At 38.8% G+C, this 27,203-nt stretch overlaps 1 protein-coding gene and 1 long non-coding RNA gene across 3 annotated transcripts in view; one reads left to right on the top strand and one right to left on the bottom strand.

The window, feature by feature from the left end:
• The window catches only part of LOC127530233 (immunoglobulin-like and fibronectin type III domain-containing protein 1), a 44,254-nt gene that overhangs the window by 2,698 nt on the left and 14,353 nt on the right, over positions 1–27,203 (bottom strand). The window contains exons 4-13 of one of the 2 annotated variants that reach the window (XM_022218388.2): positions 16,778–16,920; positions 16,561–16,660; positions 16,367–16,411; positions 15,539–15,572; positions 15,221–15,404; positions 14,974–15,087; positions 12,785–12,953; positions 11,889–12,161; positions 9,992–10,743; positions 9,378–9,482 (exon numbers count right to left, since the gene is read on the bottom strand). In XM_022218388.2, the coding sequence (XP_022074080.2) occupies positions 10,025–10,743; positions 11,889–12,161; positions 12,785–12,953; positions 14,974–15,087; positions 15,221–15,404; positions 15,539–15,572; positions 16,367–16,411; positions 16,561–16,660; positions 16,778–16,920 (1,781 nt within the window). In that variant the 3' untranslated portion in view covers positions 9,378–9,482; positions 9,992–10,024. Of the gene's footprint in view, positions 1–9,377; positions 9,483–9,991; positions 10,744–11,888; positions 12,162–12,784; positions 12,954–14,973; positions 15,088–15,220; positions 15,405–15,538; positions 15,573–16,366; positions 16,412–16,560; positions 16,661–16,777; positions 16,921–27,203 lie in introns of those variants that run through there. The other variant, XM_051948308.1, reaches the window with a different exon arrangement.
• Positions 156–1,840, top strand: LOC127534044 (uncharacterized). The gene is made up of 3 exons (XR_007941973.1): positions 156–257; positions 907–1,012; positions 1,287–1,840. It is a non-coding gene; the product is annotated as an uncharacterized LOC127534044 (long non-coding RNA).

The following is a 27,203-nucleotide window of genomic DNA, read 5'->3' as shown; positions in this document are numbered from 1 at the left end:
CATTCACAGAAATGCTGCAAAAGCAAAAACACACAAACCGACAAAACAAATGCAAAAGGGAAATGCTGCATACAAACCCCAAAACAACTGCAAGAGAGAAACGCTGCAAATTCACGGAAGGTCGCCAGGCCACTAGGGGGAGCTGACCATACGGAAGGGACTGATCTTTTATACCGACAGGAAATACCCAGGAGGAAGTTGCAAAGAAGACAGCGGGATAAGAAAGTTTGCAAACACTTGGAGAGGAGAATAAAAAGGTATGTTTTCCTTTACGTCTTTTTTAAACACTCGGCCCTAGTCTCTTACAGTATTATCCAACAGCAGCAAATTTACGTAGCAAATATTAGCGTGTGTCTGTCTAGCAGACCGTTGCTAGGGACGCCATTCTGATCGGCAACAGCGAGTAACATTATCTGTCGTGGTATAACGGTAGTCACTATAACAATTCTCCAGCAGACCCTATTGTTGTGAATGAGTTAAGCGTTTAGTTTTATCTCGTAAATTGACACTTCCTAGGTCGTGGACCGAGTTCATTACATATAGAGAGCACAGGAAGATGACAAGGTAAGAGCAAAGGGAGCAAATGTGAAGAAGAGGAACAGGGGGGAACACAGATTGCCAGGAAGCAGAGAAAAGACATTAAGACAAAATGTGAAGGTGATGAAGTGATGTGAAGAGGGCATTAGATAAACTCAAGATAAAATAAAAAGTATGAGAACGGTGACAGATAGAGAGTAAGGTAACAATAATATAGGCAGCCATATACAGGAGAGCAGCAGAAACTAAACACAAAAAATTACCTATTCCTATCATGTGGCCTCTCTCCTTTTGCAGCGATGATCATGATGCAATTGATTGATCTGATTAGAGAGATTCATCATCACATATCATTGTCTATTTTTCTAGGCTGTCACGTTTTGCCCTTTCTGTGGCCAAGATCTGGGGAAAGTTCAAGTGTTCTGTCATGCATGTGGCAAAAATGTACAGTTCTTGGCACAAGATGAAGACAACAGTAAGTAGTCTTGAAGTTCTTTTTGTTCAATACACCACACTTTTTAAGGTACTCATGCCCAAACATGGCTTCTTTCCAGATAAACCAGCAGTTTTGAGTGTAATAATTTAATGTGAGCTAATGTATGTAACATACATTTTAAATAGAGATATTTTACAGGCCTTAGATTAGGGATCTAATATATTGACATTTTTTTGTGACTGTGCTTTAACACCCCTTGCTGTAGATTGTGCTTGCTGAAAATGTTTACTCTTTCTCTTTCCTTGTTTGTCAGGGTCAGCATTGGACAGTCCTACTGAAGAGGATCTGATCAGAAAGTACTTCCATGATGGCTACAGCAATGAAGAAATTTTGGATTTCCTGGCAACATTTCACAATGTTAAAATGAGCCTTCGTTGTCTAAAGCTTAAATTGAGACGTTTTTCATTGTCCAGGCAAAAAAAAATGACTCCCCTCTTGATACTATATGTGCTGCCATTGAAGAAGAGCTGAAGGTAACAGGCCAGCATTATGGTTACCATATGATGTGGCAGACACTGCACCAGAAGTACTGTCTAACAGTGAGAAGGGATGATGTCATGGCTTTGATGGGAGAGCTTGATCCCTTAGGAGTACAACTTCGTGCAAGAAAAAGATTTGTAAAAAGAGTTTACAGCTTCCTTGGTCCAAACCATGTCTGGCACATTGATGGTTATGACAAATTAAAGCCCTATGGTTTGGCAATTAGTGGCTGTATAGATGGATACTCTCGCAAAGTTCTGTGGTTGGTGTGTGGAGCAACAAACAATGATCCTGGAGTCGTTGCTCAACACTATCTGCAATATGTTTCTGAAAGTGGGATCATCCCAATGCGACTTCGCACAGACTGTGGCACAGAAAATGGCACAATGGTGGCAATCCATTGCACATTAAGATCATCACACACTGATGATTTTGCTGGGGCTGCGAGTCATATGTATGGATCCTCAACAGCAAACCAAGGAATAGAAAGCTGGTGGTCATATTCTCGCAAAAAAGAGGTTTGGTGATCATTAATTCTTTCTATTTTTGCACTCCCAGTTGTGATAAGTATATCTCAAATGAAAGGGTACTTCAAATTTGTCCTTGAGTAAATATAGAGTACACTCTAATATATAAAACACTGGGTCAACATAAAAACTTATGTTAACCGTTTCCACTCGAATTTTTAAGTTGAGCCAATAGCTGGCAGAATTACATTAAGTCAAAGCAATGTTTTGAGTATGTTGAATTACCTTTTACTCCGAACAAAAATGCATTTCTGAGTAACACGAACTTAATAATTGTCAACTTGAATGCAAGTTTTTAAGTTGATCCAACATAATTTTTAAGTAAGGTGAAGAAGCTTTTTTAGCCACAATTAAACAAATTTCTAAGTAACATGAACTTCATAATGGTCAACATGAATGCAACTTTTTAAGTTGATCCAACATAATTTTTTAAGTAAGGTGAAGAAGCTTTCTGGCCACAATTAAACAAATTTCTTAGTAACAAGAACTTAATTAGCTGATCTCTGCAAGAGTGAAGTTAAGTCCCTCCTATAGTAAAGTTATGTTCAGTAGCTAAGAAACTCTCTCCTGGTGTTCAAAATGAACAAAAATTCAGACAGAAATATTCAAATTAATAAGAACCATTTATTAAAATTATGAATAACACTAAATCCTTAACAGCAGCACTAAATCATTTAAAGTGCAAACAGCAGAAGTTGTAGGTTGTGTTCTCCTGACAAAGATTACTCCATCAGCAAGGCACAGGATCTGGAAACATCAATCCCCTGCAGGATCTTGTTTCCCTCAACAATGATGGTTGCACACCCATCACCGATGATGGCAATCTTCATCACTGCATGGCAGGGTCTGCATCGAGCTCCTCCACATCCTTGAAGAAGAAATTAAAAGGTGTTAGGATCAGGGTTTAACATACAACTGTTTACAGCCTTGTCAGCCCCTGTGTGTGATCATGGAGGAGTAAATGAAATCATGTGTCTCCCATTTTATACTGACAGGAGAAAACTGTGGTATTAGAACTCATCAAGTGTTACAACCATCCCCGGTCTCCCCTAAATCAATATAAACAAAGCAGTAGTGGGCTTATAGCAATTTAAATGACTAGTGTTTGATTCTTGTCTTCCATAAAACTTAAGGGAAACACTTATCTGTGTAGTCATGGACAGTCAGACCTGTCCACACAGACCTGAAGGTGTGTGTGCGTTAGGACGCATGGCTGTGCCGTTACGGAGCGCACCGCGGTGTCTGCTGGTTCGTTTATGAATCATAATGAACTCCTTTAGCTACCCCATCCCTCTCTGTCGGTTTTATCATAGCCCTGTTTAACTTTTCTCATATTTTGGGAGCCCAGAAGGTCGTCATAATGTGCTCTTTCTCCGTAGGTGCGTAATATGTGTGCCTGTCGTCCTGGTCAGACGACAGCCTGACGAGCGAGTTACATCGTGTTATCAATACATTTGTAAATATAAATGTAGCTGTCCATTTCATAAAACTGTATCGATATTATCCATTGATACATTTAATTTAATCCACAGGAAAAAACATATTACCACTGAATCCCAAGCAGGTGAGCTTCTCACAGGCTGTCACCTCCTTATGGATTCAATACCGACCGCGTATTTTAGTTTCAAATGCGGGACAATTTGGTATTTTAAGGGACGGCTGGTAACCCAGAATTAGACTGTGATTCAGATAAGACGAAATAATAAATACAGCTCGCCAACACACAGCCTATTTGTGCGCCGGTTTATTAGTCACATGCCGAAATTAACCAATTCCTCCCGCATTGAAGTCAGTACAGGCATCACCTAGCTAACTTTACCTCGGCACACAGACTGCCAACACTGCACGCATTTAAAAGTAAGGACTTCCAGATTTCAATATTCAGTTACAGTAGGCTATCATCAACAGAATCCTGAGCGAATGCAAATAAGCATAAAATTACTCACCGTTCACCAAAATGCTTCAGTGAGCTTCGGCTGTGCTTCGGCTGCTCACCATGTGCTCACTCTGGCCTTAAACATGGCCGCTCGCGCATGCGGGAAAGAGAGACTGTGGGCCGTTTACACGTCATCAAATAATTTTTTACATTAGCAGAACTTAAAATCCAACTGTTTCATGATGAACTGAAATTTTTAAGCTCTGACAAGGTGATGGTAGTGTATTGAATCAAAAGGCATTATTTCTATGTCATCCAAGCTCAAAAAAATAACATTTACAAGTAAAAAGTCTAACTGGATTACAGAACTTGATTTTTTATGTCACAACAATATATTTATTTAAGTTATGACAAAAGGTCCACAGAATTACTTTTTAGAGTGTAGTTACTGTCCAATGATGCCACTCGTAACACTTCTTACATGTACAGAATGGAAAGAAAGTTTTGTTTTTGTTATTTGAACAAATATACATATATAAAAATACACATACACATATGTGTGTATATATATATATATATATATATACACACACATATACATTTACATCTATATATAAAAACATATATGTGTGTGTGTGTGTGTGTGTGTATGTGTATATATACATATATATATATATATATATATATATATATATATATGTATGTATGTATATATATACCGGGCTTTGCAAAAGTTCTGTTACACGGTTTCATGATCTTTAGAGACGTTTACATGTCGGAGTGAAAAATTCCATTAAATAAACTGAAAGTTCTACCTTATAGGCAGGTGTCCTTAATACAATTTTTTTCTCCGGTGAAGTTGTATCAAGATGGAAGTCAAAAGAGTTGAGATATCTGCTCTCCTTCGTGCTGGCCACAACAAGTCTGACAGAGCCAAGCAGCTGAACATCAGCCGGATGACCGTCCACAGAGAGGCTCAAGAATGGTGAAGATCTTTCAGTGATCTTTCAAGAATGGTGAAGACCTGAAAGGTAACCTAAAAGGTTGTCTATCAAATCCCTCTGCAGCAATTGGGTAGGTATACAACCAGTCAACGCAACAAATAGGCTGACGTAGTTCCGAGAACACCGGCGGATTGTGGCTAAGTCCCATTAGCTTCCCAACCAGCGGAGCCGCGGAGCCGCGGCACCAACTGGTATATTAAGGATTTGCCATATCCCGTCGGCATAAGTCCAAATACGTCTTTCTTCTCAATGAAACACTTAACTGCTGTCCTTTGTTTATCTTTCAAGTTGAATTTTAGCTTCAAATCTTTAAGGACTGTGGCCAAAGCCGAGTCGAAAGATAACTGTTTATTGTGCGCTGGTTGTTTCTGTCAGAATCGTCACGCCTCTGTCGTCACTTCGTTACGCCCGCCTTCTGACTCTACACTTCATGGTGATTCGTCCGGCCAGTTTTAGGAGAATCCAGCCTCGAGCCTTACGGAGGGTAACGAGACCCACCCTGGCAGAGAATTAAATTCGTTGCCGTGGGTTGTCTAGCGCGGCTAGGCTAAGAATTCTGACTTTCTCCTCATAATTCTGAGAAAAAAGTCAGAATTCTGGGATTAAAGTCAGTTAGAATTCTGAGAAAAAAGTCAGAATTCGGACTTTCTCCTGATAATTCTGAGAAAAAAGTCAGAATTCTGAGATTAAAGTCAGAATTCTGTTTTTTTCTCAGAATTCTGACTTTTCTCAAAATTCTGAGTTTAAAGTTAAAATTCTGAGTTTAAAGTCAGAATTCTGATTTTAAACTCTGAATTCTGAGAAAAAAGTCAGAATTCTGAGAAAAAAAGTCAGAATTTTGACTTTTTTTTCTTTAGAGAAATATTAATTTAAAAAAATTGACTCCTTTTTTTTTTCTCAGTGGCCCTAATCCTATTGCGTGAAGAGGTCATGGGGTTTCTCTGATTTTGCCATGGACCGGTGTGCCTTCACCACGATAGTCATAGCATCACCTTCTTTATTTACTTAATTTTCAATATATCCTCCCCAACTGCATATTATAACTCCTTTTGCCTTTATCTGGGAGATATTGCACAGGAATTGCTCCAGAAAGTGTCACTGACGTGCGCTGGGATGTCTTTCTCCGCTATAAAACTTCATCAGCTCCAAGAAGCTTGACGGACCTAGCAACAGTAACTAAGGGGGGAGGGGTTCTGCGAAAGGTGAATTCCTAGAGCAGTTACTAAAAGTAAATAGAAGACGTATAGATAGATAGATATACATACATACATAGTAACATAAACATCATATATATCTATATCAATATATCTATATAAATCTATAAATATATATCAATATATATTTATATATATATACACATATATTTTATATATAATATATATATGTATGTATATATATATACATATCCATATAAATACAAACATATATATATAATATAAATATATCTTTATCAATATATATATATATATACACACACACACATATATATGTATATATATATACATATAAATACAAATATATACATATAAATACATACATAGATACATATATATACACACGTGGACAAAATTGTTGGTACCCCTCAGTTAAAGAAGGAAAAACCCACAATTCTCACTGAAATCACTTGAAACTCACAAAAGTAACAATAAATAAAAATTTATTGAAAATTAAATAATCAAAAACAGCCATTACTTTTGAATTGTTGATTAACATAATTATTTAAAAAAACAAACTAATGAAACAGGCCTGGACAAAAATGATGGTACCTCTATAAAAGATTGAAAACTATTGGACCAGAGTGACATGATTAACTCAGGTGTGTCATTTAATTGACATCACAGGTGTTTCCAAACTCATAATCAGTCAGTCTGCCTATTTAAAGGGAGACAAGTAGTCACCCTGCTGTTTGGTGAAAAGGTGTGTACCACACTGAACATGGACAACAGAAAGCGAAGGAGAGAATTGTCCCAGGACATCTGAAAAAAAATGATAGACAAACATCTTAAAGGTAAAGGCTATAAGACCATCTCTAAACAGCTTGAAGTTCCTGTGACAACAGTGGCTCATATTATTCAGAAGTTCAAGACCCACGGGACAGTAGCCAACCTCCCTGGACGTGGCCACAAGAGGAAAATTGATGACAAATTGAAGAGACGGATCATTCGAATTGTATCCAAAGAGCCCAGAGCAACCTCCAAAGAAATTAAAGGTGAACTCCAAGGCCAAGGTACATCAGTGTCAGATCGCACCATTCGTCGTTGTTTGAGCCAAAGTGGACTTCATGGGAGACGACCAAGGAGGACACCACTGCTGAAAAAAACTCATAAAAAAGCGAGACTGGAATTTGCAAAAATGCATGTTGACAAGCCACAAAGCTTCTGGGAGAATGTCCTTTGCACAGATAAGACCAAACTGGAGCTTTTTGGTAAGGCACATCAACTCTATGTTCATAGACTCAAAAACCAAGCATACGAAGAAAAGAACACTGTCCCGACGGTGAAACATGGAGGAGGCTCAGTAATGTTTTGGGGCTGCTTTGCTGCATCTGGCACAGGGTGTCTTGAAAGTGTGCAAGGTACGATGAAATCTGAAGACTATCAAGGCATTCTGGAGAGAAATGTGCTGCCTAGTGTCAGAAAGCTTGGTCTCAGTCGCAGGTCATGGGTCTTCCAACAGGACAACGATCCAAAACACACAGCCAAAAACACCCAAGAATGGCTGAGAGAAAAGCGTTGGACTATTCTAAAGTGGCCTTCTATGAGCCCAGATCTGAATCCCATTGAACGCACGCTAATATTTGCTACGTAAATTTGCTGCTGTTGGATAATACTGTAAGAGACTAGGGCCGAGTGTTGAAAAAAGACGTAAAGGAAAACATACCTTTTTATTCTCCTCTCCAAGTGTTTACAAACTTTCTTATCCCGCTGTCTTCTTTGCAACTTCCTCCTGGGTATTTCCCGTCGGTATAAAAGATCAGTCCCTTCCGTATGGTCAGCTCCCCCTAGTGGCCTGGTGACCTTCCGTGAATTTGCAGCGTCTCTCTCTTGCAGTTGTTTTGGGGTTTGTATGCAGCATTTCCCTTTTGCATTTGTTTTGTCGGTTTGTGTGTTTTTGCTTTTGCAGTGTTTCTGTGAATGCATCGTTTTTTTGTTGCAGCATTTCTCTGTTGCATTTATGTGTTTTTGGGTTTGCATCATTCCTGTGTTTGCAGCGTTTTGATCGTTTGTATTACGTTTTGGCCGTTTATGTCGCGTTTTTTGTTTGCGGCGCGTATGCCCTTGTCGGCCACCGTATATGGTAAATTATGTTAGCTAATCATGTTGAAAAGCTAATTAATGATTAGAAAACCCTTGTGCAATTATATTAGCACATGAATAAAAGTGTGATATTTCATGTAAAACATAAAATTGCCTCTGTGACCCCAAACCTTTGAACAGTAGTGTATAGCCATGAACACACTTCCAGTTTCGGTGGCGCTATAGTGCTCCATGCCTGGTGAAACTTGGTGAAACAATTAGGGGACTGTCCTCAGTCAGATTGTGACGTGTTACTTCTTAACTAGTCTACTTACTAATCACTAAACGTCTTACCTTCTGGTTCTCTGAGCTGCAGTAGATGTCAGCAGCAGAAGACGACGAAGGATGACGTTTAAGAAAAGGTACAAACACAGTGGGTGCCTATGTAGCTTTGCTGCATTAGCCCCCACATGACCAACATATGCTCATGTATAACAGCACAAGGACAAACATGAAAACACACACATTATATACAGAATACAATATAGACACACATCTGTATTTTTATAAAAGATTAAATGAAAAAAATGCAGAATTTGGCATAGCGTTTCGGCATCTTACTGCACAAAAACAAACATATAACAAAATGCAGACATTTATAAGAGTGATTTATTAATCAAAACTCACTAAATTATTTATTGGCTATGCAGCAAATTTAGCAGATAGTTAATAAATTAACACTTAAAGCCCAGGGTTTTTAACTGTTTCTGGACTGAAAACCATCTAATCTGTTAAAACATAACATATAAATACTATAATGTTCTGTGTACTTTGTCACCTCTAGACCTTCAAGGATTTTTTTTAGAAATAATAAACGTAACTGATTAATCTTACTTATTCTGGATAAAACTAATTCTGTCATTCTTGTTTGACAAATCTTCTTGGGATTTGTTCATACACACCCCTTGGAGCTTTAAGCTAATCATCCTGTCGGCAGTGCAGAGCAGTAAAGAGCTTTACAGAGAGTCAGTGGCTTGTATGGTTGATGGTCGGCCTATATACAACAATTGTTAATGCAACTTCATTAACAATTACATTGTATAATGAAAATGTTAGGAAGTCTTTAGAATTCTCTACAGTCATGATGTCAAAGTCATTTCATTGCCAATGACTTTCTAGTCAGTAAGCTGTCTGCAGCATGCGACCTTTGACATCTCTTACCAACAACAGCTTCTTCAAACGCCACATTTTTCTTTTTTAGACGTTTTCCTTTTTTCCCAGATTTTGCACCTTGTCGATTTGTGGTTTCCTCATCATTATTATCCCCTAATAGTAATGATAAACAGCAGTTTTATACAGAATAGACATTGTCATTATTCTGAATCTACACAGAACCTTATAGTGACTCTACTCTCATTAAACAGATCGATTTTTTAAAAGTCTTATTTTTCATTGTCCTTCATAAAAGTATAACTGTTCTGTTGACCAGAGCTATTAATTAAAAATTAATGGACATAATTATTAGAAAAAAATTAATAGACTTAATAGACAGTGACACCACCATCAAAAGTATTATAAAGTGTAGACTAAAGAAATAAAGAGAGGACAATTGTCAAAATACAGAAAAACAATGACAAAATACATTTATGCTCTTCTACTACTGTTGTTAATGACAGTTAATCATTTAACTTAAAATTCTGTCTTTAAAAAGTTAAGACACAACAAATGTTTCTTTTTTAAAAATATTGCACCACACCTCAATTAAAATTAAGAATAAGAGCGATCTGTCATTAATATCAACAACATGCATATTACAGAATAAATTGAATTCTCACCTATTACCGTATCCGACATGAGTAGACCATCTCTCACACGTTTTTTGCGTTTTCCTCCTTCTCCTCCTTCTTCTCCTTCTCCGCCTTCTTCTCCTTCTCCTCCATCATCTCCATCTCCTCCTTTTTCTCCTTTTCCTCTTCTTTTTCCTCCTTTCCCCCCTCTCCTCCTTCTCCCTCAACATCTTCATCAGAATCTTCAAATGAATCAAAATCTTCTCCCTCAAAATCTTCCCCATCAAAATCTTCTCCTAAACCTTCTCCGTCAGCACCCCCAGCCCCTGCTCCACTCCCATCTGCTCCTCCGCCTGCACCACCGCCAGCCACTCCACCTGTGCCAACTCCTTCAGCCCCACCAGCACCACCAACACCCACTGACCCCACTGCACCACCAGCACCATCTGCAGCAGAGCCAGCCCTACCAGCTTCATTTTGCTTAGCTCTCTTTGCTGCAGCTGCAGCTTTGGCAGCTGCTGCTCTCTTTGCCTTTGCAGCTTCCTTAGCTGCTGCCTTAGCTGCAGCTTTGGCCTCCGTTTCAGTCTTTTTGGCTGCTTCTGCTTCAGCTCGGGCAACTGCCTCAGCAGCTTCTCTCTCCTCTTGGGCTTTCTTAGCAATTTCCAGTTTTTCTTCCATTTCTTTCTGATATCTTTCTTGCTGCTCCTTAGCTATTTTCAGAAGATCCTCATCATTGCCACCTCCAGCCATGGTGGTTTTACGAGCCACCTTCTTGCCCTTACTGGCAGGATTTTTGTCAGCTACAAAAGATAATATGCATGTCTTTGTAGTGTTTGGCAGAGTGTTAAAGTCAGAATTTACCGTATTTTCACGACCAAAAGGCGCACTGTACCAAAAGGCGCAGTCTCAGTTATGTGTGCCATTACTGTATTTAAAACACACATAAGGCGCACCTGATTATATGGCGAGGGTTTTATATACAATCCACGCCCACACTTCCCCCTTTAACGTTCTCATGGTGTCCTCTACTACGTCGGCCTTACAACAACAACAACACACACAAGCATACAAGTGTGCGTATTTAAAAATAGAGCGGGAGCAAAACTGAGTTTGGTTGTGCTTTATTTAAGTATTGATTACAAAGTACTAACGTTTTTTTAATCATCAATAGGCGCGGGCATGGTAAAACACACAGATAAAACAAGCACACAAGTGTGCGTATTTAAAAATAGAGCGGGAGCAAAACTGAGTTTGGTATTCACATTTTTTTTTTTTTACCGGTAATCGTCATCAATCAAACCCATGGAAGTCCTCATCCTCTGTTTCTGAATTGAACAGCTGCGCTAAACCTCCATCAAACATGCCAGGTTCACTTTCTTCACTGTCAGAGTCACTTTCCGTGCCGTGCGGCGCCTCGGAAATGATGCCGGCTTTTGCGAAAGCTCGAACAACAGTGCCAGCAGACACGTGAGCCCAAGCATTTACAATCCATTCGCAAACTGTGGCGTAACTCGCCCGGCGCTCCCACGCCGCTCGCAGCCTTACTTTGAACGGCCGGTTCACACCGATGTCCAGCGGTTGGAGTTCCCTTGTCAGGCCTCCCGAGTCCCGGAATGACAGCAAGCTCAGAGTTCATTTGCTTCACTTGTTTTTTCACATCGGCTGTGAGATGGGCACGCATAGAGTCACAGATCAACAGCGACGGTGATGCGTAGAAAAAACCACCTGGTCTACGTCCGCCTTACAACAACACACACAGGACGCACTGCACCATAGGGCGCGCTGCACAATTTGAAGAAAATCTAAGACTTTTATGTGCGCCTTATGGTCGTGAAAATACGGTTATAATTATTCTGTGTCAGGGTAAAGGATCTGCAAGATGTCCCATATTTATTTTTGGATGATTTGTACTGTATAAGAAGAGCCCTCCCTCATAGATTCTTACCTTCAACTACGAGCCAGGCATTGCAAGATTTGATTCCTGCCACAGCAGCGTAGATCCCAGCATCCAACGGCAGACAGTCCCGCACAATCAACTTATGGATAAGCTTATCCTCAGATACAATGATTTCATGTTTCTCACTATTAGACAGAGGAGCACTTTTGCCAAACCATTTGATCTCATTCATTGGTGCAGTTAGCACACATTGAAAGAGGGCATCCTCTCGTTCTTCTGCCTTGACCTCTTGTATTTTGACTGCAAAATCAACTTCAGGAACTGCAAAGTTTCAAAAAGAAAAAGAGACAAACTATTCAAACTTACTTCATTTATCTAATCCTTTTCATACATTACTTATTTTGCTCAGGGTCACATATAGCTGGTCTCTCTTATTGTGTGTATTTAATCACAGTTCTAATCACTCTTAATAACTTTAATGCTGAGCTATATCATGTACACTACCATTCAAAAGTTTGGGGTCACTTAGAAATGTCCTTATTTTTAAAAGAAAAGCAGTTTTTTTTCTATAAAGATAACATTAATCGTAAATACAGTCTATACACTGTTAATGTAGTAAATGACTATTCTAGCTGGAAACGCGTGATTTTTTTAATGGAATATCTACACAGGGGTACAGAGGAACATTTCCAGCAACCATCACTCCTGTGTTCTAATGCTACATTCAGTTAGTTAATTGCATTGAAAGGATAATTGATGATTTGAAAACCCATGTGCAATTATGTTAGCACATGAATAAAAGTGTGATGTTTCATGGAAAAACTGAGATTGCCAATGTGACCCCAAACTTTTGAACGGTAGTGTAAATATTCAGAAATATACCCTGGAAAGTAGCAGTATACACTTAAATATAATCTAATTGTAATACAGGACTGGAGACATACCTTTGAAATCTGTGGAGAATACATTGACACCCTCAACATCCACAGAGTAGAGTCCAGCATCTTCTGCCCCCAGTTTTTTAATTGTGAATATGTATTTTTTGCCAACTTGCTTTAAATTATGCTTCATTCCTTCACTGTCTTCCTTGGTGAAGGGAACCATGACGCCGTCCTGTAGAATTTAGAGAAATGTAGCATCTTGATAACACATTACTGTCCCAAAAAAACGTCGCACACTCTAGTATTCCACTGGGCCGCCTTTAGCTTTGAGAATGACACACATTCACCGTGATATCATTTTGATCAGCTTTTGCAATGTCATAGCATTTATTTCCTTCCAGGGTTACACTAATTTTCTCCCAAGATCTTATATTGAAGATGGGAGAGTCAGACCGCTGTGCAAAGTCCTCTCAATAATATCCTAAAGATTCTCAATGGGGCTGAGGTCTGGATTCTGTCGAGGCCAGTCCAGGTGTGAAAATCATGTCTCATCTTTCCAGACCCACTCATTCACATTGTGAGCCCCATGAATCCTGGCATCACCATCTTGGAACATGCCCATGCCATCAGAGAAGAAAAACTCCACTGATGGAAAGACCTGGTCATTCAGTATCTTCAGGTAGTCAGCTGACCTCATTCTTTGGGAACATAACACTGCTGAACCTGACCAACCCCAGATCATAACCCTAACCCCCACAGGCTTGTAGGCATTAGACATCATGAGTGCATCACTTCATCTACTTCTCTTCTTACCCTGATGCTCCCATCACTTTGAAGAGGGCAAATCTGGACTCATCCGATCACATGACCTTCTTTCATCGCTCCAAAGCCCAATCTTTATGCTACAGAGTGATTTAAGACTTTTTTTTTTTCTGATTAGCCTCAGAGATCAATGGTGTTCTTAGAGCTACAGCTGTTTAATCCCAATCCCTTGAGTTCCCTTCACATTGTGTGTGTGGAAATGCTCTTACTTTCACGATTAAACATAGCCATGAATACATCTGTTGATTTCCTATGATCATCTAAGAGTTTGTTCCCACCACATTTGTTCCTCAAAGATGATGGTTCACCACTATCCTTCAAATTTTAATAATGCGTTGCATGGTTGTTAACCCAATTTTAGTAGTTTCATCTCTTTATCTCTTTAACAGATTAACATCCTTTCCATGACCACACAGGATATGTCGTCTGACATGGTTGTTTAAGAAACGAGAAGCTACTCACTGCGTCAGCTAGAGTTAAATAAGTTGTTGGCAGTAATGATCCAATGGAAGGCTCTTTCCTATTTGCTTAGTTCAGGGGTCGGCAACTTTTAACACTCAAAGAGCCATTTTGACCCGTTCCCCACAGAAAAAAAAACACTGGGAGCCGCAAAATGCTTTTGGCGTTTGAAGATAACACTGCATATATCGCTTTTTTTTTTTACCTCTATGCCCTTGTTAATCAGTCGTGATTAATCAATTACAAAGCCTCGAATTAGATAGATTCATTTTTTAAAATTGTGTCCTTCCACTAATATTTATCTCACTTGGTTAATGTCATTTTTGCTCTTGGACCTCATATGTTACGTAACGTTAGCTGGAAATCAATATTTTGCGAATGCCTATTTAACTTGTAAAATCTATTTATCTGTTTATCTATTCATCTTACGCAAATAACTTTTCTCCGGTAAGTCGCTGCCCTGTTTTCCAAGATGACACTCCTCTGACTCTCTGACCTGCTGCCTGGATGCTGGACGTGACATCTTGGAGTGGAGCTTTAATATACAGGCTTGCCATTCTTGAGTACAAAACGATGTGAAACTACAGGCGTTGCTTCTCCAGGAGTAAAACAAAAAAAAGGCATGAAACGTGTGGGAATCGGAAGCTCCGTGTTGTCTCTCTGCATCAACTTTGCGCTCTCGTGTTCCAGCGGAAAACCCAGCAGCACATCCGGTGGAGTGACACGTCAAAATAAGAGCGGTAATTTCACAATAAAATTTAAACGCACCTGAAAGACAGAACAATTTATTTTCCAAAGTTACAGGGAGCCACAACAGAGGGCTGAAAGAGCCGCATGCGGCTCTGGAGCCGCGGGTTGCCGACCCCTGGCTTAGTTAGGTCCAACAATTTTTCTTTTTTTGAGGGGGGACAGTGTATAAAAACACAAAACAAAACAAACTGCGATGGTAACATATATAGTTCATGCCTCACCTTGTACAGGAAAAGTTTGCTGCTAGGATCCTTGAGGTCCATATCCAACTCAATTGTTGCACAATCATCATCACTGACCTCAATATGTTTTAGTGTGCTGATGTGTGAGACAAACTGTGGCAGAAATGAACAGGTAAAGATATACAATTATAATAATGTTCAAGCTTCAAAACTGAAAAAGCATAAAGAAATGTTTAAGGTGTTTGTTGGAGAAGATCCAGAGTGAATGAATCTTTAGGTTGAGTACCTCTGCAATCTCTTCTTCTCGCTCTTTTTTCATTTCATTAAGTCTCTTCAGCATGCCACGGAAGTCTGTGATGCCGTATTCAGAACAGATCTTCTCGTAGTCTTTCTTTTCTGCACTAAGTAGAATTTCCCAAACCTTCTCCTCTGGTTCCATTGGCTTTTCCTCACGTGTTCCATCCAGATTACTGCAAAGTGAGAAATTGCAAGAAGCTCCACTCATCAGTGAGTTTTTGCTAAAATAATTGTTCTTGTAGGAATCACTGCCATAAAGAATACACTATATTTTAACAAACAATTAAGTTTGCAATTTTTTACTTACCGTTTTTTTAGCTTTTTTCTTAAGTCTGCTGCATCTAGGGAACCATAATGAAAAACACTGGTCTGTCACTGAATATGTGTCAGATGGTATTTCAAACAGTAATATTTTCAAAAGAACTGCTTTCATTTACACTTTATTGACGGTTTACACAAAGAACTTAGATTGAAGAGGCACAAACTAACTCCTAATGATAGCAGCAGTGTCTTCTTAACAATGTTTAGACCAGAGAAAGCTGGGAACATACTCAACCTCATCATAGATTGACAACCACAACAACAGCTGCATTCTGAGAGCTGATGTCCATATGGTTGGTTCACTTCAAAAACGAGCTGTTGATTAGTCAAGTGTCAGTGCATGGTGACACTGCACTGATGTGACAGATGCACCATGGCAGGCAGATTTTTCCTAATAATTTCAATTAATGAATAAAATGTCAAATTGCAATGAAAATTTATGGGCAAGGGATGTAGCAGAAAAACTAAGCTGCTTTGTCACTCCAAGTATTGCTATTTTTTGATGAAAACCATCAACTTGCATTCATCTTTGTGCACAGCTGATTGCTAATTCTCTAAATGTGTTTTCTATTGTTATTATTATATGTGGAGTGCAGCAACAACAAACCAAAATGACAAACATGGTTCTTATACAGGTTATTTTTAACTCACTTATAGAAGAGTGTATGGTCTAATCATTCATGCATCTAAGGACTAATTACATTTATTCCATGCTTCTGCCTTCGATATTTGTGTCTAACAAGGGAAACAACAGTTTGCTTTAGCGATTAGTACACTTACAATTATTAAAGTCAAAATAGATTTGGAACCTCACCTTCTCCTTGGACTTTTTGAAGTTCCTTACTCTTAGAGAATCCAACTGTGAATGAGCAATTAAAGATAACCTTATTATTTTTGCACCTGTTTGTCACAATTCAATATCCCAATCCGTCATGAGGATATGTAATACAACTTACATGCAAAACATTTGAGACATAGTAGTGATTCAGAGATTACTAATAATCCTACCCGAAATAACATTCAAGACAACAGTGCAAACAGCCCGTCCATATTCATTGGTTGCAAAACACTTGTAGGTATCAGCATCCTCCGGAGCAACTTTAGGGAACTAATGAAATGCAAAGAGACTCAATATCATTTTATTCTCTTTCAATGCATATTAAGATGCAGGATTCATTGAAGATTGCCATCATTTGTACCTTGTGAGTGCTTCTGTACAGCTTACCTCAAGGGTGTGTTCATGAGATGCTTCGTCGTACTTTTGCAGACACACATCAGGGTGAAATTGTATTTCTGCATTGGCTCTGCTCCATGTTACTGCAGGTGTTGGAGTGCCCACCACTATGGCCTTAAAGACTCCAAATTTACCTGTAATAGAGATTTGAGGGCTTCCTTATTGGTTATACTGTATTCGGTGCATTTTTAAAAAAAAAAATAAATGTGCCTATTACTGACACATGATCTTCACTGCATGCAAATAATACGAGAAAAATCATGAGATGCTGTTCATAATGTAGTAAAATTTTAGATCTACTTTGTGTTGCAGTTTATAGCCAGCACTTACCTTAAACCTTGGGCCACCATTGCACACACCTCATGTGCAATTCAGGACTATTATTACCTCATCATTGTAAAATTATACAATCAAATGTGTTTGAAAGGCAGTGAGTGTCCCACTTAAGAAGCTTATCCTAGTTTTCATCATGTTAGCATGGAGCACAGAGAAGTCTGGTCATGATAAATATTGATTATAGGCATATTCCTGTAACTGAATAATCTTCATTTAATATGACAGTGGTTGTAGTTTAAATTGTATTGTAGATCTAAATTCCTCCCATTGCCAACTATATTTAAAGCTCGTGTCCGGAGTTTCTGTTTGTTTTCAATTTATGTATCATTGTTTAACAAAGCTTAAATGTGTTAGTCTAGTTCGATACTATAATATAATGTTAGTATGACGCGATATGCAAATTTATTCATGAACTCCGCCTTCCTCTCATAGACCCCCATGTTATTCCAAAAAGCGCCGATCGGCAGCTAGCCAATCAAGTTTGAGCTTCTGCTTTGTCATGCTGTCAATCAACGGTTACGCGCACAGCAAGCATGCCCATGCAGAGGTGCGCGAGCTATGCACTACCGCGCGCACATTTGTTTTGCTTGTGGAGGAGAGAGCATCATGGATCAGCAACTTCCAGAAAAGTTACCAATCCCACGGCTTGTCAGGACAAGCAGTTCTACATCTACTTCTCGACAAACGTCTTCGTGATCGCCATCGGATTTATCTTGTTGATTCCTTTCAACGGTGGCGTGACTTTCGCATGTTGAAGGGGATCAAAACGGACGCTGCTTTGGCAACATTTCTTTTGAACAGGTAAGATGTACAAATTATCAGTGAAATATGGGAATGTAAGTTTGATAAACAGTGAAAATATTGACATTTAGGACTAGCATGAACAATGTCAGCGTATCTAGCTAACTATAATGTTAGCTAAGTTCAGTTCTTTATTGTGTACTCAGCTCATTACTTGGCTATAGATACGCTGACATTGTTCACGCTAGTCCTAAATGTCAATATTTTCACTGTTTACCAAACTTACATTCTCACATTTCAGTGAGAAAGAACCTCTTTTGCAATTTTGATAATTGGCATGCTGTAGACTTTTCTCGATTACTGAATACGTTGATATACAGTAATAATTTGTAGCTTATCAACTTTATGGGCTTTATAAAGTAGCCACTGTGGTTTAAAAATCCCTGTAATACTCGTAATTTGTGCGACAGGCATTTTTTTCGAGCTTGGAAATATTCCACTTCCAATTCTGTACGTCTAAATAATATAAAATATGTTTTATGCACTAAAAATGCCTACTACATTCATTCTTTGTGTATTATCTGTAATCAATCACGGTGTTGCTTTTTATGTCATATTAGCTATGAGGCAGAGTCTGGGGCTTCCACATCAACTCCGTTCAAAAGAAAGGCCAAAAGAAAACTGAGGCTGCCTACGCCTGCGCTGTCAAGTATTCACAGAGAGTTATTATCTGAGAGGTATGTTTGTCATAAAAAAGGTTTACTAAAACTCACTTTGTACTTGCAAAGTAAACATTTATGTTACAGTTTCTGGTAAACTTTCATCTATTTGCACTGACATGCATTACTAAGTACATAGATTTGGTTTCCTATCAACATGCATGTAAAACCTTCTTGTCCAATTGTGAGACATAGGAGCACCATGCTCTTCGTACCCCCTCCCCCAATTTCTACAGTAAATCAAAGTGAGCCGCTAAGTCTGCAACATGTGACTCCACCTGGAAATGGCCCAAGTGTTTTCACACCTTGTCCTTCCTGTCTCCTTCCATACCAGTCTTTGAGACCGTTTAACATAACAATAGTCAAGCTTGTACCTTGAAGTTCAGTGCATGCCTTGCCCTCTTGATCAATGGAAGCCTTGATAAATCTATTTAGCAATGTTTTGCCTATTCACTTTCCATGGTCTTTTCTTTGGATCTTTAACAATATATATTTCTTGCAACATAAAAATATTTACTCCACATTCTGTTATAGAGAGGATGATTTTCCAAAACAAGAACTAAGAGAAGAAAATGAACAAAGGTACAGCATTAAAACATAGGGGAGAGCGGGGTAAACTGAGCCACTTTTTACATTGTTTGACCTGTTGGCAAGTGGAAATGAAATTGAAGTAAAACCAACACATGTACATTGAGTTCATGATGTCTCACATCAGTGGAAATGATTAGAACGCATCCATAATGATTGGTCATGGAAATATAACTGTTACAACCCTGGCTCGTGTAGTGGGTAAGGGAAGTAACATAAAAGCCAGATGGTTATGGCTTTAAAGATATTTATTATAAAGAAATGAAAATGAGGTACAAAATAAAAGAAAAACGGAGGACACTAGTCACGACATGAAAATAAATATAAATAAGAACAAAAAGAGACTCTAAACTAGAGCTATCAACTTAACAAAAAGATCCTAAATGTACCCAATAAACCTAAACACAGCGTGTGTAACAAACAGCAACGAAAAAGACTAGTGCCTCCACAATAACAGAGCGACCGGATGGCTAACAAAGTTTCTAACACAATGAGGCACATGGGCAAGACTGGAGTACAGTGACAAGCCAATGATTCTCAGGCACTCCGGCTTCTTATGCTGAACCAGGGCCGTACCGGATTGGCTGACGAGGGCACAGCACCTGATTCCAATTACCCAGCACAGGTGGACAGGATTTCTGGCAGCCTGGGAAGATTGACAGCCACACACACACACGTACACACGCTCCACCTCAAAGGGTAAATTGACCTTTTGACTTTTTCAATTTTCGACTTGAGCAGCATATAACTAATGAGTTAGTATATAACTAAATAAACAACAAACCAAATTGAAACTCATGTTCAATGTTCAGAATATTTATTTTACAGGCCAGCCTTTCAAGACAAAACAGCAACAATACAACTGGAAAGTAACTGTAGCCTTCAATAACTAAATAACTACTGCTTATTCAAGGTAGTGGTCTTGTTGAAGGCTGTCACCCTCCCCAAAGATGTTGCTTCGGGCATACGGTAGGAGAGATGGTGGCATGCTTTGAAGTTGATGAACCAATCTCGACCTAAACGAATAGGGACATTATTAAGAATCTGTTTAGCTACAAGACCAACTGTTTATCTGAGCTGAATTGTGATCTCTTCTACCCTACCTGCTGAACAGTTAGCTTTCCAGCTCTCTGGGACGGGATATTGTTTTTTTCTGCCATTTCGTAGGCTACATCACGGGATTTCTTTGCAGTGAGGCCATGGAAGTGGTCAGCCAGTTTTTTCACGTGGTGTGCAAGGTCGTCCTCCATCTCCTCTGTGAAGACCCTCTTTGCGTTTGCTGTCCCTGTGTAGCCTGCCACTGTCACTTCCCCTCCCTCTTTCTTTTATAGGAATCTGCGTAAGGATGACCGTCAATGTTTCTCTCTGTGGACACTTTTCTTATGGATTTTCCACCCTGGACTTCAGTTGCTGCTCTCTGCACCTCCTCAAGGGATGTTGAGCCCCAGTTTGTCTTCCTGCTGTATTTCCTCGGCATTCTAGCGTGCCTACAATGATACACATATTTAAAAAAATAAATCAATTATGTATTGCTACAATTAAACACATGTTTTACCTCTGACACTTTAAGTGCCTCATTGCGGGTTAAGTTGAACCACTGGGTCAATTTACCCCAAGCAGTTTGGCTCACTTTACCCCACAGCCACCATTTTGTTGAAAACAGCCTAGCCTAGCAATTCCGGCTAATACCTTGCTACATGATTCACATGGTTTTATACATTGATAGCTCAGCAACACATATGATGTCTGTTTTTATATATAGTTAAAATTACTTTGAGTATATAGTCATTATTCGTAATATGTTGAAAATTTACTTTGACATGCAAAAAATGATTTTTGGAGAATAAAAGTTACTTACCACTTCAGCTTTTGTTTCTGTTCACCACAGAAGGCTTGAAATGAGGTGGGCTAACTAAATCCAGAGTCATGTGACCACTGATGCATACCGTTGCCCAGATACAGGGGGTGGGTTGATTTACCCACTGGCTCCACTTACCCCGTTCTCCCCTACTTGTCAATATTTGATACCACAGTGCTAAAGTGACAAAATATAGAAATTATACTTTTTTTTAAGGTTAGCAGCTGATGAGATAAATGAAGAAATAAATGAGATGGATTTCAACAACTTGGAGAACTCCATGTAAGTATAAATTTAACCCACACAGTTAATATTTATCAGTGGTGATCATTTCACATTTTGTACTCAGTATTGATTGGGTAGAGGACAAGACCTGGTCACCATCCCAGGAAACACAGTCAGTGTCCACGTCTGAAGAAGATAAAACAATAGAGGTGGACACATACTCAGAATACAGCGATGAGGATTACATTCCTACAATACTCATCAGGTTAGTTATTATGTTTAAAAACAATTCAGTAAACATGTTATTTGTTAAAAAAAAATAAATGTTTTTTTAAATATAGACCTGGAGCATTGACATCATCTGCAATAAATGTGGAAGGGCTTCCTGCTATTGCTGTGGAGGACACAGTCCATGACCAGGAAGAAGTCCCAGATGTTCCTGAGACTGATGATCCTACTTTTCCTGAGGGCATTCGAGTGGAAAACCCAGACGACCTGATTGGAGAGCAGGCTGCCATAGTGTACAACATCTGCATGAAGCAGCTCTTGTCATTTCTTTTGCTGCCAGTCAACAAATGCAGTGGGTCCAAGGAAGAGTGTGATGCTACTGCTCCTTTTGAAGTAGCTCTCTCAAAAAGAGGATCAGCGCTGGTGGTGAAGTGGGCATGTAAACTTTATCTTCAGTGTAAAAAATATCAATATGATGAACAATATTTACAGATACTTCCAACTTTTACAGGTTTGTCCAAATGGTCACATTGTGTTCCAGTGGAACTCTCAACCAACATTTAAATTTAAAATGCAGGCCGGAGACTTTATGTTGTCAACTAACATTTTACTTTTGGGCAACAACTACACAAAAGTGGCTCTCTTGTTCAAATATATGAACATGGGTATGGTAGCCAAAAACACCTACTTCGCCATCCAAGATGAGTACTGTGTGGACACCATCAGAGATTTTTGGATGGAAAGCAGAGCAGCTGTTATCCCTACTTTAAAACAAGGAGTTGTAGCCCGAGGTTAGTGTCACAATTGACTGCAATTCATTTTATACATTTACATTGTGTTTGCTTTCTGACTTTCTCTGAATATGTATTGACAAGTTGATTGCTTTGTGAACAGGGGATGATCGTATGGACAGTCCTGGTTTCTCAGCCCAGTACTGTACTTACACAATGATGGACAATGACAGCAAGAAAATAATCTCTGTTGTCAACAAGAACAAGGTGGAGACCCAAGGAAATTCCACTATTATGGAGAAAGTGGCTTTCATTGAGAGCATGGATAAACTACAAAAAGAAGTAGAGCTGACAGAAGTGTCCACTGATGCACATACTCAAATTTCTGCACTGTTCAGTGAGTACAATGTTATGTTTATCGTGTCACATGTAGTTACATTGTTAGTCATTTGAGACTTAAAATGATAGTCAACTGTCAACTATGATGTTTTAATTTAGGAACAGGAAAATACAAAGACATTGGTGTAAATCACACTTATGACGTGGCATGGAGCGAAGAATCTCGGAAAAAAATCCATGCTGTAAGTAGAAAATTATCTATAGTTTATACGTTATAGTGGTGTGCCTGATTTTCTTATGTGATTTTTCTTAGGCTGGGCAACAACGGGAGTGCAGGATTCTCTTGCAATGGACAAAAGACATCTGCAGTCATTTCTGGTTCTGCTGTAAACACGCTGAGAACTGTGACAGGTTTTTTCTAAGTATTTTTAACCAGTGTCCCTGTTCTTATATGACTGTGTACTGGTTGAAATGGCTAATCTGAATACATTTTTAGACTATGTGCAACAAGTCCTCAAATTCATACGACCGCATCGGTCGTTTGCACCTATGCGGTCGTATGAACGTTTGCGCCCCTATGGGGAAAACGAACGCATTACAGGATTTAATTCGCGAAACGGCTTTTCCGTCGCAAAACGGCTTTTTTCTCACTTTCCCAACACGTTTTTAGGGTTAAGGTTAGGGTTAGGGATAGTGACAGGGATAGTGTTAGATAAAAGTTTGTTCATGATGACGTTTCACCTGCGACTCCAGAGTGTCGATATTTACTCAACCGCTAGAGGTCGCATACGTCAAAACGTAACATTTGGTCATAATACGGGCGTGTACAGACGACCTATGTGGTCGTTTTTCGTTTGAGGACAGGCTGCTATGTGGATTGGCTTGCTCCACCATGTCACAAATGAACACGAGTGGCCACTGGATGCCTGTCAGCACGGTCCATTAGAGCCAGAACCCAACAAGGAGTAGATTAAAAAGGGATCCATTGCATACAAAACATTAACAGAGATCATTCTCAATGAACGCTGGCTTAAAGAAGTACCAAAATATTTGAGGTTTAGGTAAGATATTTGTAAAATATGATCTTGTTCATTACTGAATATTTGTTAATTGGTCTTTATTTTTTGTAGGTCCACTGCTCATCTGGAAAGTTTTCATAATCATCTACTGATGTACGCAGGCAAACGCTTCAACTTTTCAAAGAAAGTATATGAGGCACGTGTGTTCCTTGGTGCTTTGGACTACAATCATCACAGTGACAGACCTGTGAAGAAATATCCAGATGGATCTGTGCCGTATGTATTCAATTGAGATTTTAAAAGATGCATCATTTTTAAGAAATGATAGTCTCTATTTTATTTTTGAAAACAGGGGAAGAAAACTGTTCAATAAAAAGTCCAGATGCTGGTGCTTTTATGCCTTGAAAGAGGACAAAAACTACTCCTATATTCCCACCTTACAAGGCAAGATAGTGGCAGCACGTGTCAACAGTAAATCTGGGCTACCAAAACGCATCAGACAGAGACCAGATGACCCAAGACTGTTGGGACCTTTATGTGGTGTCCCAGCTCCATCGACACAAGAACTGAGGGACCAACACATTAGGCGTGGAGATGGTAAAGCATATTATGAGTGTAAATGGTCTACTTGTCTTACATATTGTTTTATAATCAGTATTTTGTTTGGTTTTGTAGGTCAAGGAGAACAAAAGTAGAGTCATCTGGCTGTGATATTATGTACATTTTGTTTTGTAAATACAATAACTTTATACAATATAATAAATACTTTAAACATATTCACAATTCTTTTCTTTTCATTAGCAATTACTATTAATTTTGGTATATACCAACCATACAGTTAGGCTTCTGTGACATAGTAGTAAAACTTATTAAAAGTCTGCATCAATCATTAGCACCCAAATGCTGTTTTATTGATTACCCACACCAGTACAGTGTAAGTAATCAATAAAACAGCATTTGAGAGCTAATGGTTGATGCAGACTTATAATAACTTTTACTACTTTGACACATTTTTGCTCCAGCACACCACTTCAGATCCAGATGTGCAAATCCTCCTTTTTCCAAGCTTCAGTGACATAGAAATATTTCCTTGATGAGCAATTCTATCTAAAGCCTGATGCATACTTCCTAAGACTGATGATACATTTTGTTTGATACTAAGTGTATGTAACAATAACTCAAGTGAAACTTTACTGTCTATATTTTATTTTAAACACAATAAGGAAACAGCCAAACTAACAAGGTTTTTTCCCCATTATAATTACAGTGCACGGAGGTCGTTCCACAGACGCCGAGCAAGACGTAGCACTCCTTCCTCCAGAATGAAGGCCTGCATATGTGGCATGGTGGAAATGCAGAGCAGTGGATGCTGCTGGCAGCACTTTTTTTCAAAGTCTGTGGGCATTTCCCTGCAATTGGTGCATACACACCATGAAGGCTGACGTTCACCTTCACTTTCTCTGGCAGTAGGTCCAGCCTCAAGCAGAACATCAAAAATAACTCCTGGCTCTTGTTCCAAAACACGTTGTAGGACATTCTTGGCTTGTTGTTGGCTTAGATTGTTGATGTTTTCCTAAAAAAAAAAGAGAAATAAAGTTGTAATGTACAAATATAAAATGACACATTGTTACATATAATCAGAGGTGAAGTGTACTCAGTTACATATAGGCCTACTGTAGAAACCTTTTGAAGAAATAGTACTTTGAGTAGCTTTTGAATTTTACTTGAGTTTATTTATGTACTCTTATTTGAGTTAATTTTTGTCACTGTAACAAATCTTTCAGCAGCAAAAGCATTTCGACTTCTTCAACTGTGATGAAGTTTGTGTTTGATAAACTTTATTACTCATAATTAACTAATTAAATTGTATTTTTGTTGGTATTTTTGTAGTTTTTACATTCAAATAATTTATATAACAAAAATATACTTCACAGTCAAACAGTTATACTTTTTCCCTCTTGAGAAACTTAGGTTATGCTTGACTAAAATGTGTTGGATTCATTGAATTACGTGACGATTAGGCTACTTGAGTAAATATGTTAGCTACTAAACACCTCTGCGTTTTAAACTCTAATTATTTACCTGTTCAAAGTTTATGCAGTGAGTACGTAAGTCCTGGACACGTGCAGCATCCTCCTCTGTAAGATTCTCCTGGGAGACCGCAGGACGTTTTTTGGCTCGGGGTGCTCACGTCGCTCCCCGACCACAGCCTCGTTAGCCCGCCTGACAGCTTCGTTTAGATGCCCGACCTCTGGAGGAAGATGTTGGGGCATCTGGGACATACTCTTCGTCAGAGGAGTCATGCAATTCTGAACTCTAGATAGAAATAAATAAACAATGTAACACATATACACGCGTAAATGCACTAAGTTTGATAAACGTCATCGAGAGGGATACACGAGTGTAATCACATATTGAAACTTTACTCGTTCGCCCTAGCAGATTCATGTTATTTTGGTATTAGGATAAGTTAGACTCAATACAGAATTCTAACGTAATTCCTTTATTATTTACAAAATGTACTTAATGTAGAAGAGTGGACTTACCTCGGATATATCCATTGTCTGCTAAACATCCGCTCTAAACAGCAAAACAGGCAAGATGCTGCAGCACTCCGGGCACTCCTCTCAGGTACTGCGCGCGTGCACAAATAAAGGGGCATGACTAGGTATTTCGCGAAATCAGAGGGAGGGTGGGACCAACAGTGTTTTGGGAGACGTTGCGATTCAAACTCGGAGTTTGCGATTAAAACTCCGGACACGAGCTTTAAGTATTATTAATAAAAGATGCAAACTCTACTAATTCACTGCTGCCAAAGTGAGCCACTTTCACTGCCTCCATTGTTTGTGTTTCTGTTACATTCAAGGTAGTAGATAGTTTTCAGTAATCAGGATCAGATGTATCTTTTTCTGTTTCTTCTATTTCTTTTACACTATTGCACCTAGCACTACCATTTAAATGTTTAGGGTCACTTAGAAATGTCCCCATTTTTGAAAGAAAAGCATTTTTTTTCAATAAAGATAACATTAAATTAATCAGAAATACAGTCTAGACCAGGGGTATCAAACTCATCTCAGTTCAGGGGCCACAGTCAGCCCAATTTGATCTCAAGTGGGCCGGACCAGTAAAAACACAGCATAATACCCTTTAAATAATGACAACTCCAAATATTTCCTTTTGTTTTAGTGCAACAAAAATACATTCTGAAAATGTTTTTATTTAATGAATCTTTTTACAAAACATTAACTGAAATTTCTTAAGAAAAATAAATTCAATTTCGATAACATTGTGGCTCAGTTTATCATTTACACACTACAACTTACAGATCACAGAGTGTCTACAAAAAGGCACAAAACATTTAATGACAGGCATCTGGAAATGAACAATGTAGTGTTTTAGTATATGTTATGTACTGTATTTAAGATTGCATCTAGGTCTCTGATGATTTAACGCAAAAAACCCAAAAAAACCCAAATGTACCCAATTACAACCATTGTGCTCCATGGTAACACTCTGATTGATCCAAATTGTATGAGCCAAATAAGGATACTGAACTGATAATATCTGTTTAGAGGATTTTTTTTTTTTGTTGCTTCAGTTCTTTTTCTGAAATACAAATACATTGAGAGCAAT

This window comes from Acanthochromis polyacanthus, chromosome 5, assembly GCF_021347895.1.
Source record: "Acanthochromis polyacanthus isolate Apoly-LR-REF ecotype Palm Island chromosome 5, KAUST_Apoly_ChrSc, whole genome shotgun sequence".
In the NCBI taxonomy this organism is placed as follows: Eukaryota; Metazoa; Chordata; class Actinopteri; family Pomacentridae; genus Acanthochromis; species Acanthochromis polyacanthus.
This window is presented reverse-complemented; position numbering and strand designations above follow the sequence as displayed.